General features: G+C 56.1%; 1 protein-coding gene across 3 annotated transcripts in view; it reads right to left on the minus strand.

The window, feature by feature from the left end:
* CUX1 (cut like homeobox 1) overlaps window positions 1–19,391 on the minus strand; it is a 344,154-nt gene that overhangs the window by 1,064 nt on the left and 323,699 nt on the right. For all 3 annotated transcript variants that reach the window (XM_064478638.1, XM_064478637.1, XM_031432659.2), the window contains exons 15-22: window positions 7,288–7,415; window positions 6,534–6,600; window positions 5,746–5,858; window positions 3,260–3,376; window positions 2,040–2,123; window positions 1,361–1,417; window positions 890–970; window positions 28–92 (exon numbers count right to left, since the gene is read on the minus strand). In XM_064478638.1, the coding sequence (XP_064334708.1) occupies window positions 28–92; window positions 890–970; window positions 1,361–1,417; window positions 2,040–2,123; window positions 3,260–3,376; window positions 5,746–5,858; window positions 6,534–6,600; window positions 7,288–7,415 (712 nt within the window). The remainder of the gene's footprint in view (window positions 1–27; window positions 93–889; window positions 971–1,360; window positions 1,418–2,039; window positions 2,124–3,259; window positions 3,377–5,745; window positions 5,859–6,533; window positions 6,601–7,287; window positions 7,416–19,391) is intronic.

Here is a 19,391-nt window from a genome sequence, read left to right on the forward strand (position 1 = left end):
CGTGGTGGAGCCCAGGTGGGTCCTTACTTCTTGGCGCAGAAGGTGGCACAGTCCCGCTCCATGCTCTCGCTCCATGCCAGCTTGTAGAGCACCTGCCCCAGGGGAGACATGGTGAGCTGCCTGTGCGGCCTCACGGCTACTTCTGCAGTCCACCTACGGCCCCTGGTCTTGGCTTCCTGGCATGTGAAGTTTCTCGTGGCCCAGGCCCTACAGCACGTGGGCCTTAGAGATGCTCTTGTCCCTACCAGTTTCACAGATAGTCAGGCCTGAGCACTGAGCTGCCATCCCTAATGTTGCTGGGAGTACCACTGGTGGGACTGGGACCTGCTGGGCCCTGGGGTCAGATTTGGAGCCCAGGCTAGCCATAGAGGGGCCATCTTGACTGTGGCCTCACTGGAGGTGGATCCCTGAGGCTGGAGCCTTCCATAGGCACACTCTACCCCCGCCTCTTTCCCTGACTTGCGGCCAGGCAGGCATCACTAGACAGGCCCCTGCACGTGCTGTGCCCACTAACTGGGATGCCCCTCTGCACCTGAGGAGATTCGACTCAAGATGTCCCTTCTCTGTGCAGCCCACCTGGCTGTCCCTTAGTAGAATCAGTTAGGCTGTTTTCCCGCCTACCTCAGCCTCCCCCAGGGACCCTTCCCTCCAGGACTGGACCCTGGATGGAGTCAGCCAGGCCTCTTCCACAGAGTGGGTGGGTTGCTGTCCCAGCCAGAGGGCCTGTGGGGTGGGCTTGTCATCCCCAGGGTGGGATGAGGCCCCTGATGGGGAAAGAAGTGGCCAAGAGCAGACTCTGTGCCTGGAGGATAGGCCAACAGGGTCCCTGCCACCCCTGGAGGTAGGGGGAGCATGGTGAACGCATCTCTGGCTGCGCCTGGACACTCACCAGGAAGACCAGGCAGTGCAGGAAGAGCGTGTAGAAGAAGCCGATGGTGCGCGCCATCTTGTTGGAGAGAACCAGCCGCCCCTGGGGAGCAAGCAAGGCGTGAGTAGGGATGGGGCAGGCCTCACCCACCCCTGGCAGGGCTGCCTTCTGCCCCAGGGCAGCAAAGGGCAGGAAGGGTCAGCGGCGGGGCTTCTGCTCCACTGTATAGGCTGGGAACTTAGGCCACAGGGATGCTATGGAATGGCGCCCCCCTGTGGCACAATTCCAGAACCTACCATGGATAATGCTGCCAGAGGAGCTGTCCTAGAGGGGCAGGGACCCTGTTTCGGGTCACACAGCCACTCTTGACAGGGCCTGTGAGGGGGTCAGTGGGGTCCCTGGGGCTTCCCAGACTGGCCTGGAGGGCAGGTGACGAGGTGCCCAGAGTCAAAGGCTCAGGCCTGTCTGGTGGGCACAGGCGAGGAGACTTACCATGCTGAGTGTGGCCTTGTCCCAGGGGCTCAGGCTCAGGTACTTCCGCTGTCGCTCCTGAAAGGGGAGGAGTGATGAGGAGAGGACCCCAAAGGGCCCCGAAGCCCGAGCTCACTGCAGAGAGGGACCCTGCCCTGCTGTCCCTGCAGAAACTTGGGGACTGCCAGGGGCCTCTCTGGTTCCCAGTCCCACTCAGGGTGACATCGTAGGCTCCCCTGTGTGAGCAGAGCCAGTGACAGGAGCTGCTGCCCCCTCTGCGGTGGCCCATTCTGCCTACAGGGAGGTCTGCAGGGTGGGGCTTCTGCAGCCTGAGAGGTAGGGGAGGGGGTTACAAGTCCCCCAAGCCCCCCACCCCCTGCCTGACACTGGGAGCCCCTTGCTTGCCTGCCTTCCCTCCACAGTGTGCACCTGGGGTGTGTTCGCACCCTCACACAGCTGTCAGCAGGTGTTCCCGGCGCTCTGTGCCCACCCGGCGGGACCCCAGGCTCCCCTGGTACCAAATGCACATGGAGGAGGTTGCCCCGGTGATCTGGTGTGTCGGGGTGCAAAGTCAGGGGTGCAGGGTGAGACTGGGTCTGAGTGACTGGACTGGGGCTGGTGGAGGGGGGCTGGAGAAAGGCTGAGGCCGGCTGTGTGGGTGGGTGGCCCGGGCTGCCCAGAGGAGACCCGGCCCACGCACCCGCTTGCTGAAGGAGGAGAAGGGGTCCAGACGCTCCTCGTACTGGGTGGAGTACCGCAGCTCCGTGTCGTCACTGCCGCTGCCCTGTGGGGAAGAGAGGAGGACAGACCAAGTCAAGGGGCCCAACAGGAAGGCCAGGGCCGAGGGACTGCAGGCCGACAGCCTCACAGGGAGCCTCAGAGTCCTCATTAGCCCAGCGGAGGCCACCAGTGTGTAGCACTAGTTTGCACAGAGTCTGGGCGCCCTCTGGTGGCCTGAGAACAGCTCCAACCAGTGGTTTGGGGGCCAGTGGCTGAGAGTCGCGTCCCAGGGAGACCCCCCAGCACACACTGCTCCCCACCCTCCTCTGTCTCCCCACAGTCTCAGAAGGGTTTTCTTGCACCAGGTGGTCCCCTGTGAGGCCTAGGGGCTGAGAGAAGCCGGGGAGGGTCCTCTGGGCCCACAACAGAGTGGTTTCTGTTCCATTCTCTTGATTGGTTTTTGGAATGTTGGACCAAATTCAGGTGTTTGTTTTTGTTTTTTAACATTTTTTATTGATTTATAATCATTTTACCGTTGTGTCAAATTCCAGTGTAGAGCACAATTTTTCAGTTATACATGAACATATATATATTCATTGTCACATTTTTTTCTCTGTGAGCTACCGTAAGATCTTGTATATATTTCCCTGTGCTATACAGTATAATCTTGTTTATCTATTCTACAATTTTGAAATCCTGGTCTATCCCTTCCCACCCCCCGCCCCCTTTTTTATTGAGTTATAGTCATTTTACAATGTTGTGGTTTTTGTTTTTAATATAAGTTTAAAACATATGGATTCCCTAGGCCTGTCCTGAATGCTCAACATCCCTGGGGTTAAATTCCCAGATCCTGGGGTCAGCTAGTAGGTCCCAGAGGGGTCACCTGGGCCTGTGGGCCTGCGGCCTGAGAGCCCTGCCTCCTGCTGTACGTCATCGCCTCCTGACTGGTTCTTTTTTTTTTTTTTTTTCCTTTCTGGCTGGTTCTGCTGAATGAACTACCATAAGGGCACCACTGTGGGCGGCCCTTCCCAGCTGAGGGAGGGCAGCTGGCAGGCATGAGGGGATCGAATGGCCTCTGGGGGCCCCAGGCCCAGGGCTGCCCGGCAGCTCCCTGCCCCCGCCCCGCCCACCTTGGAAGGCCCAGACTACCTCTCTCCCTTGCCCGGTACACCTGGGGCTGAACTTGGGGAGGGCGCTCACCCGGCCAGGGTAGCTCTGCAGGAACTTGATCTTCTCAAAGAGTTTGATGTTGTCAGCGCGCAGGCTGTCCAGCTCACTCTGCAGGGCCTGGATGGTGTGCTGGGCCAGGCGGTTCTCCTGGGGGAAGGCAGGGGTGGGTGGGCAGATGGGCAGGGCCAGCCGAGGGAGGGGTCGGGGGAGAGGCCTCCTCTGTGCTGGCACAGGACCTGCTCCATCTACCTGGAGCCCCTCTTGGCCTGGGCCGTCCCCTGGACCTGTTAGCCTCAGCTCAAAGCTGCCTGCTTTTGGGAGACCCCGCACCAGGCAGAAGTCACAGTTCTTGGGTCAGATTTCTTCCTGTTTTGTTTGTTTATGGTATTATCAGCTTAAAAATTAATACTTAGATATAATTCATATAACATGCACATCACCACTTTAAAGTGTACAATTCAGTTTTTCTTTTTAGTATATTTGCAGTGTTATACAAGCACCCTCACTATCTCTGTCACCCCAATGAGAAGCTCCACACCTGCCAGCAGCCGCTCCCCCTACTCCTCCCCCGACCCCGGAACCACCAATCTGCTTTCTGTCTCTATGGATTTGCCTTTTCTGGACATTTCCTATAAATGAAACCATACAATATGTGATTTTAATGTTTGCCAGTCCAGGGGCAAAGTGAAATGTGATCTCATTTTTCAACTTATTAAAACGCTCAAATAGGTGTTTTGTTCATACTGCTAAAAATTCAGAAGGATGAAAAAAGTACATGGTAGTGCGGCAGTTCCTCAAAAAATTAAAAATAAAATTACCATACAATCCAGCAAGTCCACTTCTGGGTATCCACCCCAAAGAACTGAAAGCAGGACTTGAGAGAGATTTGCACTCCCATGTTCACAACAGCATTATTAACAATAGCCGAAAGGTGGAAGGAACCCAAATGCCCATGGACAGATGAAAGGATAAACAAAAGGTGGTGCATCCACACAGTGGAATATTACTGAGCTTTAAAAAGGAAGGAAATTCTGACACCTGCGACAACATGGATGAAACCAGAGGACATCATGCTAAGTGAAATAAGCTAGTCACAGAAAAGACAAATATTCTATGATTCCACCTATATGAGACGCCTAGTCACATTCATAGAGACAGGGTAGCATGGTGGTTACGGGGGTAGGGGAAGGAGGAGTGAGTGTCTAATCAGCACAGTGTTGCAGTTTGGGAAAATGAAAACATTCTAGAAAAGGATGGTGATGATGGTTGCATAACAGTGTGAATGTACTTAATGCCACTATACTGTACACTTAAAAATGGTTAATTAAGACGGTAAATTTTAAGTTATGTGTCTCTTATCACAACTTAAAACAAGTACATGGTAAAGAGTCTAGACTTTTAAAGCAAAAAAAAAAATTATAAATACCCCCCCCCCCTTTCAAAAATCTAATTTGAAAGGCTGCTTTTAAGGGGTGCCTAGCCATCCACAGTATGCTTGTCCCTAGTCCCCAGAGGGCATGTGGGTGTCACCTGTTCACTGCCTGCCATGAAGGGAGCAGCCCTGACGGTCCTTCATTGGAAACCTCTTGCTCCAGAGCCCAGATCACAGACAGTCCCGCTGGATCTGGCCTGCCCTTGTCGCCGGGCAGTACTGGGCCTGGCCTGCAGTGGGCGCTTGGCGAAGGTCTGCCTCCTGGAGACCTCAGCTTGGAAACCCCATGGGGGTAGTAGCCCTCTCTCCCTGATCCTCTCTCTTGTCTCCTGTTGCCCTCTGTTCCGGGGACCACAGCCATCTGCTATGAGTGCTGCAGTCACCATCCATCTGTCAACAGTGCCCACGAGAAGGTGCTGCGTGTGGAAGACCTACATGTAGCTGGACTGGTCACCTTTGCAGACCAGACTGCCCCTCCCTCCAGGTGGGTCACCAGGTGGGTGCTTAGCAGCCAGCAGGCTCTCTTGGACCCCACAGAGCTCCTAGCCATCTCTAGACTGTTCATCTTCTTAGGGTTCAAAGACCCTCCTCCCTGGGACCTGCCTCTGCTTCCCCATCCCCCCACCTGACTGAGATGTGTCTTCCTGGATGATGGTGACCACCTCTGATCATCTTTCCCGGCTAGGCTTCTGTCTGAATTGGCTGCCCGAGTGAACTTCTTACCCTCCATCCTGGCAGTGTTGGTCCCCTACCTAAATCCTTTGGTGGCGCCCCAGCTTGGCAGCAGGGCCCTCACCTGGTGACTCTCTGTTTTGTCCCTGCAGACCTAGAATGACCTGCATGCCCTTCTGGCTCCTCGGCCTCCCTTTTCTGTTCACTTCTCTCCTTTCTCTTGAGTGTCTGATTCTTCTTTCAAAGCCCAGCATGGCATGGCCTCCTCTAGGAAGCCCTCCCTGAGTGCACAGAACAAATCTGATCCCACTGAGGTTTACAGTCTGTGACACATCCTTCTGCCCCAAGCCTGTGTGTCGTCCACTGTGTCCTCAGGTCCAAGGAGTGCAGGGGAGGGAAGGACATGACTCACAGCCTCCAGCTCCTGGTTCCGGGCCCGGAAGCGCTCCCTCTGGCTGGAGATGATGGAGAGCAGCGAGTCTACCTGGCTCTCGGGGAGGGCGCCACTGGCTGGTGCTGAGGGTCCTAAGAAGAGGGGACAGTAGCTTGGGTGGTGGGAGGCACAGCCCAGCAGTGGGCCCACAGGTCACCAGCTCTGAAGGAGCTCTGGCCAAGTGTCATGGGGTAGAAGCCACAGGGTGTCTGAGCACAAGGTGCTGAGAGGCTAGGGCAGTGGGGGAACCAGGGGAGCAGGGAGCGGGGCATGAGAACAGGGGCCTTTGGAGAGGAGGCCCCAAAGCCCCCGACCCTTACTCTATTCTTGCATCTGAGACTCTTACATCTGTCAGGCTGAGCCCCTACTTCCTGCAGAAGCAAAGGGACACTGAGGGCACTGGGTACCATCCCCCCTGCCACTGCCACCATGTGCTGGCCCAGCCACCCTGAGTTTTGACCTCAGCCCCCGAGGAGGCTACCTCCCCTCTGGTTCTGTGGCTGCATAATCTCAGGGCTGAGGCCTCTGGAAGGAGATGACCAACGCCCCCCCCAGCCTTCGACAGACCACTGGCCCGGCCGAGGGGCCGCAGTCCCTAGGTGGGGGTGTCAGGCTGAGGCCTAGAAGGGCAAGTGGGTTTCTGCTGCGTTGCTGGCCTGGGGGCCTGACTTCTCGGGGGGAGGGGAGCGTTCCTCGGGGCTCGGGCTGCACCGCCCCATCTCCCTTCCCCCTCCCGCCCTGTCCATCACTGCCTGGGCCTTCCTCACCATAGAACAGGGCAGTGGCCTCCTTGATGGGCTCGGGGATCTTCTCCAGGCCGAGCTCGGCTGCGCCCTGCAGGTGAGAGGAAGAGGTCAGGGAGGTGCCTCCACACATGGCGTTGAGCACAGCCTTCTGGGGTGCCAAACAAATAAGGAGGGCTGAGAGAGGATGCTTTGCACGCGCCACCAAAGAGAATGCTGGGCCCCAAGTTTGCCCCTAAGCCAGAGCTCAGTAGCCGGGCTCGTACCTGGCCATTCGGCCCTGAAGGGCGTCACAGGCTGGGCAATCCCGGCCCTGCCAGCCAGCCCACCAGGTGGCCCAGGTCAGCCCAGTTTCTCTCCCTGAGCCCCATTTCTTCATCTATAAGATGAGATGGGTGACATGATGACCTCCCAGGGCCCTTAAGGCTCCAGCCTTCCCTGTTCTTGGGGCCTCGGGTCCTTCAGCTGTGAGATGAGGGGATAATCCTGGCCTTGTTTCTGCCCAGAGCTCCCAGGGCAGAGGTCCAAGGGTGCTCTGGGCCAGCTGGAGGAGGCCTGCCTTCTGCCCTGTGGCCTGGCATCCCCAACAGGGCTTTGTGGCAAAGTGAGAGGACCAAACCTAGAGGTGGTAGGTGACAGCCCCTGTGGGCTTGGGGTGGGGCAGGCGGACACCAGCTGCCTGAGGAACGGGCTGGTTTATTGGGGAAGCTGGGGTTTTGTGAGGCTGAGAGAGCCCTGGGCAGGCAGTGAGGGGGCAGAGTGGAGGGGGTGGGCTCACCTCGGCATCCGGCCGCTGGATGGACTGGATGGTGCTGAGGTCCTGCTCCAGGCGGGCGATCAGGTCCCTCTGCTCAGCGGCTGTGGCCATGGCCTCGGTGACATGGACCTGCAGCTCCGCACAGCGCCCTGTGCCAAAGAAAGATGTGGCCTTCAGAGGGAGCCTGGTGGGACCCATGGTGCTTCCTGTCCCCCCAGCCCCGTGCCTCCCAACCCACAGCTAGTGCCACTGCCCTGGGACCAGCGTTAGACCAGCCAGCAGGATTGGGGCGCTCCTGGCCTAAGAGCTCACTCTGCTCGTAGAATTCTCTGGGTAGGGGAGGGCGGCCAGGTCAGAGATTTAGGAGAAACGGGTCTGCACTGGCTCTGCCATGACCAGCTCGGGGAGCCTGGCCGGCGCCTCTCCCTCTCCAGACCTCACTGCCTCTGTAAAGCAGGGCAAGGAAGTTGACCCTCAAATTTATTCCAGGGCTAATGCCCTGGGATAATGACCAGACGCAGGCTTGGGGGTAGGAATGGGGAGAAAGGGAAGGGAGGTGCAGTGGGAGGTCGGGTTGGGGGCGGGCAGGCCTCCCTTAGACCCAGCAGGGGCCGGGGGAGTGAGGGGGTCCCACCTCTGGAGCTGACACCAGACCTGCTCAGCCCCTCCCCACCAACGGGCACAGTGTTAGGGATGAGGTGCCCTCCCACCTCTGCAGGATTCCCCTGACCCACAGCCCCATCCCTCTCCCCCATCCCAGCACCAGGTGCCATCTTCACAACCAAGCAAATCCAAAACAATTCTGTGCAGAGACATCCTGGCCCTCTTGGAGGGTGGGAGACATTGAAGAGTTCTCCCAGCACAGTCCCCGTGGGTGCCCTCAGCCACTGGCAGGGAGGACGGCAGTGGCCTGGGAGGTGGGCAGGCATGAGTTTGAGGTCCGGCCCTACTTCTCGTTGGCTGTGTGACTCTGGGCAGAGACTTGCCCTGTCTGGGCCTTATTTATAAGATGGTGACAATATATTTAGCTCAGAGAGGGTGGCCAAGGCCTGAGGCCTGAGGCCTAGAGTGCTGTCCTTTGGGGTAGACTCTGTGGCCACCAGGGGGCACTGTGGCCTCAGAAATGCCCAAAGGCCTCAGACTGTGGGCAGTGCCTGGAGAATGGCCCTGCTGCCTCCTTGGCAGACTCTCCGCTCATTGCGAGGCCTGCTGACCAGCCAGCCTCCCCCCACCCGCTCCACCTCCTGGTGCCTGTTGCACAGCAAGCTCTTTACGCATCTCACAACAGTCAAGTCAGTCAGATAAGATGATTTCCATTTGACAGATGAAGACCTGAGGCTTCCCAGGCGGGGACCAAACCCACTCCTGGCTGTCCACTCCTGGCCACAACCAAGGTCCCCCCACACCAAGGTCTCTGAATGGATTTCTTCCTTCAGAGACCACCGAGCGCTCTCTGTACCTGGCAGGTAGTGGTGTCAGTGGAAGTGAGGGGTCCGAGGTGGGGCTGGGGAAAGAGGCTGGGCCTGAGGGCAGGGCCAGGACATGGAGGGAGGGTAGGGGTGGCAGGGTTGGGGTCTTGCCTTCAGCCTGCAGGCCCTGGGTGGCCTACAGGAGCTTTAAGCAGATCCCAGAGGGAGAGGCCCAGAGAGACTGCAAATGCTGCCACCCGCTGGCCTGTGCGAGGGTCCCCCTGCCTGCCGCGCACACACTTAGGAGGGAGGGGAATGGAGTCAGAGTGAGGTGTGGACAGGGCATCGTTATCAGAGGTGAAGGGCCTGGACCAAGGTAGGGGACAGATACAGTTCTGAGCACTGGGTGGCCACAGGGACAGCCACAAACAGGAACACATCCAAAAATGGTGCTGGTGGACAGACCCCTGGACAGACAGAGGGTGTTGAGCCAGAGATGGCTCAGGTGAGCAGTCTCCCACCCCAGGGACAGAAGGGACAGGGCAGGGGTTGGGGAGCCTGTGGGGAGGCGGCCTGCTGCCCAATCCCTGGAGGTGTGCATGTCTCATGGTACCGAGGGGACCCAAGCCCGGCACGGCGGTTGGAGAAAATGCCAGTGAGATGATTCCTTGGCCAGCTCCCTGGGGGGAGGAGCGACTTGCAGCTCCAGGAGCCGTCCGTGGGCATGGCGGGGGAGCGAGCACCAGCCCGGGTTTCCTGTGCATTTGTGCCATGTGTGCTGCTGTCTGGGTGGGCACGCAGGTCCTCACCCGGGCACACATGTGACACTCTGACAGTAAACCTTCCATCCTAGGCTGCCCCGGCCGGCTGGTGTCAGGCCACTCTGTTAAGCTGGGCTCTAGGGCCTGTCACAGCCCCTGCTGCAAATGCTTCCAGACACTGGGGGTGCCGCTGAGGAGACCTCTGGGGGTGCAAGTCTGAGTGTTGGGGCTGGCTGCTCCTGGAGGGCTGGCTGACGGGCACTCATTAGGTGTGGAGGTGGCTGCCCGTGAGGCACAGGGAAGAGGCTGGGCAGCAGAGGTGATGGGGCAAGTCTGAGGGGAGGCCTGGGGCGAGAGCAGGGGCCCTGCCACCCCTCACTTCCTCTGTCTCCTCTGCTGGGGGAGGGAACATGCAGACAGAGATTTGGGGTCTCGTCTCTGGGTGACCACCAGGTGTCAAGGGAGAGTCCTGAGCTGGAGTCTGGCAGAACTGGGCTTGAATTCTGGCCCTGAGGCAATGAGGTAGAAAGTACTGGAAAGAGTAGTGACCCCATTGTTGTAGAGGACTCAGGAGGGTGGGTCCATGTCTGGAACTGGCCCCCCAAATTTGGACGGGGTGAGCAGCTGCTTGGTTTTATCTCTGTTGAGTGTGAGGTCCTGGTGCAAGAGCTAAGGGGACGTCTGTGGTGGGGAGGCGGACCCGCGGGCCTGAGGCTGGGAATACAGGCCGAGGGGGCCTCCAGGTCCAGGGGTGGCTGCGCCCGCACCAGTGGACATGGATGCCCAGAGAGTGTGATGTAAGCATGACCAAAACTTCTGGGGATGCTGACATTTTCAGGGGTGTCACAGGAAAGACCTGAAGAAGAGGTAGCAGGAAGCGGTGGCGGGGTGGGGCGGTGGATCAGGAGGAAGTGTGTGAAGGCACCAAGTTGAATAGGGACCATCAATGAGTAGGGAGGGGTCCCTGATGTCTCAAGAAAGGCTGAGTGAGGTGGGAGCTGGAGGGTATGGTCAAGGTGGTGGTGGAGCAGGGAGCAGCAGGGGTGCAGGGCGGGACCTGGGGACAAGCCCACTCTGGACAGATGCCAGATGGGGCGGAGCGATGGGGTGGGTTCTGCTCAAGAGAGGGCGTCTTCAGGAGTGCGCTGCAGGGCGGAGTATCTGCAGCCTGGGGAAAGCTGTGCAGAGGAAGAGGCTGCGTCTTGGGGTTGGGGGCGTCAGAGGGACGAGCGCCTCGCCTCTGAAAGGTAACCTGTCAGGCAGGCCCAAGAAAGTCCCTCTCTCTTTATGCAGGTTTATGGGACCTCGTCCTCCCGGGAGAATGTGGGAAGGCTTTCTAGGGGGTGCATTCCACAGAGGGGAGAAAGAAATCAAAGCAGTATCAAGGCCAAGACTTAAGGAAACTGGGCTATGGCTTGAGGTCGAGACCTGATTTCTGACTGCGCGTTGATCAAATGCAGAAACTTATCCCAATTGGAGTCGGGTGGCAAGGTCTGGGGGTGTCATGCTCATGGCTTTCCCGAAGGTGAGGGACCCCTATTAAATCAGCCACCTGCAGGCCAGCGGCTCGCTGTACACTGTCCCTCTTCTTGGAGGGCTCTGAGGGGAGTCGGACGCCAGCACGTCCACCCTCTCCCCACCTCTGTGCCTGTGCGTCCCCACAGGCGGCCAGGGACGAGTGCCGCACGCTCCCGGTGCCTGCGGACGCCAGCCCCTCACTCCCACACAAGGGCGTCCCCAGCCTGCCGCCACCATCTCCTGCAGCTCGTGCTTCTCCCCACAAGCAGGCAAGCACGTTATCCGCCCATCTGAAATGCACGTGTGCGCACACAGCCCCCCAGCCTCTTGACCCCACCCACAGCTCCCTTCAGCAAAACTCCCCGGAGGAGTTGTCTGCTCTCAAGTGTCCACTTCCTTAAATTCTTCCCATCAGACTTGGACGCCAGCTGCCCTTGCTAAGGTGGCTGATGACCTCGCACCTTGCTAGGTCCACTTTTCTCAGCCATCATATTATTGACCCATCAGCACCTGTTTCCAGTCACCCTCCTGGGCCTCCTGCCCTCTGGCCTGGCTGCTCCTTCTCAGTTTCCTTTGCTGGTTCTCCTCCTCTCTAAGCTCTGAACGCTGCTGCACCTAGGGTGCCGCCCCTGCACGCCTTTCTCTCCCCTGTCTCTGGCTGTGGCCACCTCCACCTCGAGTGCCATTTATAAGCTGATGACCCTCCAGGGTCATCCACGTGCATCTCCAGTCTGCTCCTCTCCCTGGGCCCGTGCTCCACTTGGCTGTCTAACTGGCACCTCAGACTTAACGGGTCCAAATTGATGCCTGACACCAACCCCCCCCACCATCCCTCTAACCTGCTTTGCCCCAGCAGGAGCCCCCATCATGTGGCCCTGGGAGGCGGTGTCCGCAGGACTGAGAGGAGTAGAGACAAGGCCAGTCTTCACTGGCTCAGACCAAACAAGGGGCCATCCTTGCTCTTCTCCGTCACTCCTTACATCTAATCTGTTGCAAGTCCTATTTTTGGCTTTCCCTTCCAGACAGATCCAGAATCCAATCAGTTTCACCACCGCTGCCACCTGGTCTGAGTCACAACCTCTCATCTTGACTGTGGCAACAGCCTCCTCCCTGTTCTCCCTTTTTCCACTCTCACCCCTAAAATCTGGTCACGAAGCAGCAGCCAGAGAGAGCCTTTTAAACGGTAAGATCAGACCACCCTCTGTTCAAGCCCTCCAACGGCCCCTGCATCTCTCAGAGTAACAATAGCCAGGCCCCACCTGCCACGCCTCTCCCTTGCCTCTCCGACCTCGTTGCCTCCCACTCCTCCCCTTGGTCACTTTGCTTCAGATGTAATGGTTTCCAGGCGCATTTGTACCACAGGAACTTTGGACTTGATATTCCCTCTGCCTGGAATATTCTTCCCAGGTCAGTGCTCAGATACCCCCTTAACACCAATTACAGGATGGCGCCTGTGCTGTGGTTCTGCACCCTGTTCTGTCTCCCCTCTGGGCTGTTAGCGACTCGAGGCTGCCAGACATCTAGCTTGGAGCACGTCCCTGGCCCAGAGAGACTATCTGCTGAATGAATTGGTGAAGATGCTCCAAGAGGGATGTGGCCTTGGCTGGGCCTGTGCCTGCCCTTCACCCTAGATCTCAGCACAGTGACATTCAAGGCCAGGTCATTATTGGGGGGCTGTCCTATGCATTTTAGGATGCTTATCAGCACCTCTGGCCTCTACCCTCTAGATGCCAGTAGTACCTCCCTGCTCAGTTGCGAAAGCCCTAGATGTCCCCGGGGCAAAGTCACCCACCCCAGTTGAGAACCATGGGAGGCGTCTGGGTTTGGCTGAAAGGAGGCAGGGATCAGCCCTGACAGATGCTAACTGAGACAGGTCTCTAAGAGGCAACGGACTCCGTGGAAGGCACAGCCCCCTCTCCACGGGAGTGGGGAGCAGGGGATCTTGCCTTCCTATCTGTAGCTGAGTCCAAGTTGGCAGCCCCAGCTACCCAAGGAACCAGGCACTTGAGTTTTCAGCAGGGGGCGGAAGGGAGAGCTGCCAAGAGTGGAGGACTCTGCTGCCCATCCTGGTGCCAACTGGTGTATCACGGGCGTCACTGGTGGTGACCTGGCTAACCTGTGGGAGTGCCTGGTCCTGTGCAGGGGCCCCTCCTGCTCTAGCACAAGGTGGAAATAGCTGGGACTGGAGGGAGCTGCTCCAGCAACGAGATTCATGAAACACCGTCAGTAGACAGCACTGATGTCCTGTGGGCCCGAGGTGGCTCAGGCGCCGAGCCGCGCAGTCTGCGGGTGTTACCTATCACTTAGCCCCCCTGGCAGCTCTGCGAGTTCAGCGTTATTACATCCCCTTTACAGAGACGGAAGCGGAAGCTCAGAGAAGTGAAATTCACTCATTCATTCAGAAGAGATTTCCTGAGGATCGACTAAGACTCGCCCAAGGTCAGCAGCTGGAAGAGAAGATGCTGGGCCACCTGCCCACCGAGGAGGGGCCCCTGCAAAGTGAGGGGGTCCTCAAACCTCAGTCCTTGGAGCCCCTACCTCCACCCTGAACAGAGGAGCTCTGCTGTTACTGGTCCACAGACTGTTTTGTTTGAAGAGAAAAAAAAAGGCTATGCCTCTTGACATTCTGAGAGTCCGAGCTACTTAGAAGAGGCAGGAACTTGGAACTGCCGGCCGCAGCCTGGGCATGGCTGTGTCTCTCATTCCCATCCAGACAGCTCACCCCCTACTGGGTGGGTCAGACCCCGATCGAGGGCCAGCTGGCCAGGGGCCCCACCAGCATCACAACAGTTCTCCTCAGCCCTCTGGTTCTCACCATCTTGGCTCCTCACACGTAGGCCTGCAAACTGCGTGCCCCCAAAGCCAACAACTAGGGCCATGGAGGAAGTAGTAATACACCCCAAGGCAGCCACTTGGAAGCCCTTTGAAACACAAGCAGACAGGGTCGCTGAGGACGACTCACGCGCTCTATGATCACATCACCACGGCGCCTTACCCTGTATACCTGCAGTTCCTTAGTGCATCAAATAAGGCGCCTGATTTTGCTCAGGCCCACTTAACTAGAGAGAAAGGAGAAAGGCCGCACACAGGGAGGCTGAACACTGTGCCCGCGTGGGAACAGCACCCAACTGCAGTCAGAGCATGAAATCTTGCTCCCTTTTCTGCCTCTGGAGCTGGCTGTTTACAAAAACAGAGTCAGCCCTGCAAAACCACGTGGAACTGCAGTTTGGCTTAGTTAAATCTCACTGCAAAAACACTTAGGGAGACTTTCTGGGTAAAAAGACTTTGTACTAAGTGCTTTTTTCTTTTGCATTTTATATTTTAATTTAAAAGATCTTTAAAAAGTGAGGGTCTACCTAAACTAGCAATCAGAAAAGTAGCAGCATGTTAGCAGAGTAAGATTTAAGTTTTCTAACACGAAAATGGCAGAACCTTACTGCTTCTATGCCGATTTCTCCCATGGTGCTGGGGCTGGGGCAGCTCCAGATACATCCACATCCCTGAGTGAGGGATGAGACGGGGGCTGCCTGGAGCACCGAGCACCAGCGGGAGGCTCTTCCTGCTTTGGGGGTCTCCTACTGGAGGGAGGATGGAGTCCCGTTTAGCTCACGCTTCTGTATCCCATGTGGGAGCGTCACATTCTGAAACCTACAAATCAACACACAACAAACTAATATACCCCTCCCCACCCACTGGTCATACATCGGTGAGGGTGGCAGTTCTTTTCCAACCCTAGATCTCAAGATGAGAGACATCCTCAGTCACCAGCATGTGGAGCACCTAGCAGCCAACTCTGCAAGGCTCTCCCACCTCCAGCCCCGAGTGCTGGCTGAAGAGGCCCTTTCTCAGGAGCCTGATCCTTTCAGAAACCTGTAAGACACAGTTTCCTCCTTTTTCTTCCCACTCACTTGCCCACCTTAACAGGTGCCCTGAGCTTGTCCCTCTTCACATCAGGAGTCAGGGACAAAGCCAGAGCCCCCACAGAGCAGGCTGAGGCCAGGCCACTGGCCAGGTATGGGCTGCTACCATCAGCCCAGGGCCACACCCCGCAAGGTTAGCCCCCATTCCTGGTCCTCACGAGCCCAAAAGACATGCGATGGTGCCCCTATTTCGCAGACAAGGAAGCAGATGCCAGGAGGGTCAACACTTCAAAAGTACCCGAACGGTATAGGTGATTAACAGCAAGCAGGGATGCTGGCCCTTACAGAGCATGGACCGCGTGCCCAGATCCCCATGCATCATCCCCCCCAGCCCAGGTTTCTGCCAACACCTGCCGACGCCACACACCAGAGGAAGCACGGGAAGGGGCAGGGGTATCAATTCTTTAGATGCCCTTGGACCCAGGATGAAAGTGTTTGCTGCTCCTCCTCAGGCCAGAGCCCTTTAAATAAAAACAACCCACACGTTCTTGTGTTTGTATAAAAGATATTTACTTCAATTATCACACCTAGGGTGCTAGTGAATAATAATAATACATGGTGTGAGTTTCATACAGTGATATTGCTTCTCCATATCATATAGGGACCGTTGTACAGTGCTGAGAACAAACATCGTATGGCTAACCAAAGACAGAAGGGACAACGCCGAGGGGCCGACGGGTGCCTCCCCCACCCCCATGCCAGGCGGATCAACTTTTGACTCATCATGTCGAAAACAAATAGCAAGAAATAAAATGTTACCAGAGATGGGTCACAGCAACACAACAGAGGCTTCTCAAAGCTATTTGTACAAAAATGACGCCTTTTTTTGTCTTTTTTCTTTTTTGGTCAATTGGGTCATTGTGAGGATTAAAAAAAAAAAAAGTCGGTGATTGTGAGTATTAACAAACGAGCTCTAAAAACATCTAAGACTTAGTGCGTTACAGAAAATATAAAATACTGCTAAAATGTAAGACACCACAATACAGGGGGTGGGGGGAAGCTGAGCTTATTAGGAGTCGTCTGGAAGAGGCCCGCCGCCTGGCCGGCCGTCCTGTGCTGTGTTAGTTAGTAGTCTGGGCAGGAGCGTGGCCACCCGCAATCAGGGCAAGTAGTTATTGCACAATTGCAAAGAGCTAGGTCTTACTCAGTGGAAAGGGACGTGGAAAAAACTGCCTTCTCTTTTCCTCTTTTTCCTACTTTTATTTGCTGACAAACTATCCTCCAATGCTTTGAGAATGTTGAACGAATCCTCAAGTCTCCAAAATGCACAGCATTTTCTGAGAGGGGTCTCCGATGGTGTGGGACATGAGATGCCCGTTTTCTCAAGGGGAGAGGCGGAAAACAGTTCGAGAGAGAGAGAGAGAAATGCATAGACTACTTGGAGGGACTAGAAAACCTGTTGTGGGGGGAGGGGGAGGGGGGAGGGGGACGAGGGCTGTTATTTCATCAGAGGGCTTTCTTTCCAACAGACCAGAACGGAATCAGGACCCCAAACAGTGTCAGCGGGAAACGTCATGGCACAGAAGCGGGTCCGGGGCGGGGGGGCCCTTTGGTAGCCCCACCTTGGGGCGGCGGGGGGCCCGGCCTCAGCCTGCGGGGGCTTCCCTCTCGTTTGGGGGCGGGGCCAGCCCCACCTCACCCTCACGCCTCATGAGCAAGCAGCTGGGGGTCTTGCTGGCTGTGTCTAACCTCCGTCCACGCTTAACCACACTTAACCACACGAAGGGGGAAGGGGCTCCCCCTCCCCCCGCCTCCCTGGCGTGGGCCCTGAAGCCACAGCCGGACTAAGAAACACAGATGCTCCGCAAGATGGTTTTGACCAACTCTGTATGCAAGGGAAACAGCAACGACATCAGCGACACAAGCCAACGAACCCACGTGGGCCGCGAGGGCCTTGCCAGAAACCACGCTCTCGCCCGGAAGGCAGTCTCCGCCCGGCCGCCGCGCCCGCTCTGACCCGGGCTCCGAACCGTCATGAACCCAGAAGTCTTACCAGAGGCTCTAGGAGGCTTTGGGGGAACTGAACTTTGCTTTTCCTAAGTCTCCTCTGCAGCTCCTCGCCCGAGCGTCCTTCAGCCCGGCGCTTCCCTACACCGGTGAATTTCTGTTCATCAACTCTCTCACTGTAAAAAGTTAGACGTGTGGAGCCCACCAGGTTTGGAGTGGCTACTCCGGAGGCAGACGTCTAATTCTGCCAGAGGAGCCCCCTCGGCGCCCCCATCACATCCCCAGACCCATCGGTTCTTTGGGGGCGGGGCCGGGCAGGGGGCAGCAGACGGTAACCACTGGAGTGATAGCAAAAAGCATTTATAACAACAACAACAACACAAAACAACAATACACTCCTGATAAGTCCTTAAATGATTAACCTAATAATAAATAGAAGAGGATAGAAATAATTTTTTTTTCCTCAAGGAAACATCCTTTTATAATTATCCTCACGCACGCTGGCGGGTCAGTAGCAGTCAATCCATCTCAACAAGAAAAGGTTAAGTGCTGGAAGGGATGGCTGTGGTCTCACACTTGGGAGGGTTCTCAGCTGCGGAGTCACAGGACCCTCCCACAACCTCGCCACTCTGCCGCCGGTTCTGGTGGGTGCCCGCGGCCCCTGCACGCCTAGGGCGGGAGGCAGGCTGAGATGGGGAGGTGGTGCTGGGGGGGTCCTGTTTTCCCTTCAGTTCATGAACAGACAGAACTACAGTGAACAAACTCGTCCTACTCCTCCTCCACAACCTGAATCGTCTTGGTCTAAAGCTTACTTTGAGTTCATTTGGTGTGCAATACATTATCTCTTAAAAATGAAGAAAAATGATTTCTATTGCACAGAGCTTTTACACATAGTTATCTATTTAAGTGCTTTCTGTTTAAAGCAAACTACAAAAAAAAAAAAAAAAAAGAAAGAAAGAAAAAAGAAAGGAAAACGAAAAAGGAGAAAAATAGGAACCATAAAACAAAAGCAGCCCCGTGCCACTTCAACGCATCTTGCTGACTGGTGTCTGGTTTCACCAACGGAAGTCCCAATGCTTCCGTACACACTGTGCTTCTGATTATTTTCCATAGAGATGTAGCCGTGACATTGGGATATAAGGCACCTTTCCTTTCTGATCACAGAAAGCTTGATACATAGCATATAGCATATTTTGTGGTAGATAAAGCCTAAACACTACAGAAATTACAGTAACAGACTCTACTTCTTAATATTATTGGATAAACTAAAATGATCCATGAAAAGCAACTCAAAGGTATTTTAAATGTTTAGTAACAGGGGTGGGGGAAGTGCACATTTATGCCTAGCCTAATGTCTTTCTCTCACTAGCCTTTTAAAAAAATTTTTTTTTAAGGTTCTTTGCCTACAATGCCCAACTTTTAAAGTTAGCATTTTGGAGGAGACTAGGCGCTTTGGAAATGTCTTGTTAAAGCTAAATGTCACTTCATCCAAAAATGAAAATGGGGAGGATGCCACAGACAGTGTGGACAGTCTCTTTGGAGGGGAGGTGGTGACGGAAGGGCAGGAGCGAGGCCTGGGCAGGTGCAGGCAGCTCCTGCAATTAGGGTGGACTGTAGGGTGGGGGTGGCGGTGTAAGTTGCCTTTCCTTCTTCTTCCCTGACCAGGGGTGAGGCTCACAGGAGGCTGGGTCCGCTGGGGGAGGGAAGACCCTGGGGGGAGGGCTCATTTTGTGCTCAGTTCCCTGCTCTCCTGGCCCTCTCCTCTGCCGCCTCCATCTGCCCCCAGTGCTCTGGCCTGTTTCCAGCATGTCCCTAAGGGTCGCATGGGCTGGATCTATTTGGAACTTTAATTGGCAACTTGCTTTTCCTTTTTTCCCCGGTAGTCCGCATCTACCAAAAGGCAGAAACGGATGGGAAGGGGTATCATTTTGTCAAAGTGGACCAGTCTCTTAGCAAGCAGGTGTGCTGGCCAGACCGCCATCCAGTGCACCGGGAGATGGACATACATCCTATTGGAGTTTCAGGCCACCATCTTACCACTTAGGGCAGGAGCTCTGTCTCGGGGGTCACAAAGGCTCCCCGATCACCATGAAGGTCCGAACAAAATCTCAGCAGCACTGGGGGGATTTCTAAATGTGAGCTCTTCCCGATAAGCACTTGCAAATTCTTTCCATCAGAACATCTTGGCCGCCAGAGCGGGTGGACCCACATGCCACCAGCAGTCCCGGGAGCTGGTTTTCTTCAGCACGGGGCAGAAACTGGCATATTCTTTTAGGATGAAAGGGTCACGTGACTGAAGAACTGCGTGTGAACTGCAGAATGCCACGTCCTCTCTGGTCCTTGAGATGCTTCCCAAGATCATCTCATGGAAGGGGCTGAAGTGACAACCTCCCAGCGCCAGGGACAACAAAGACAGAGTTCCCCAATGGCAGGTAGGAGTCCTGAGGAAGTGTCCTCATGTGGCCATTTAGGGGCAGGCCAGGGCCAGGGAAATGGCTGTGACGGATCTCAACAGCTGAGCAGGAACTGGCAGAGAGCAGAGGCCAGCCAAAGGCAAGGCCCTCTGAGGC

This window comes from Camelus dromedarius, chromosome 24 (genome assembly GCF_036321535.1).
Source record: "Camelus dromedarius isolate mCamDro1 chromosome 24, mCamDro1.pat, whole genome shotgun sequence".
NCBI lineage: Eukaryota > Metazoa > Chordata > Mammalia > Artiodactyla > Camelidae > Camelus > Camelus dromedarius.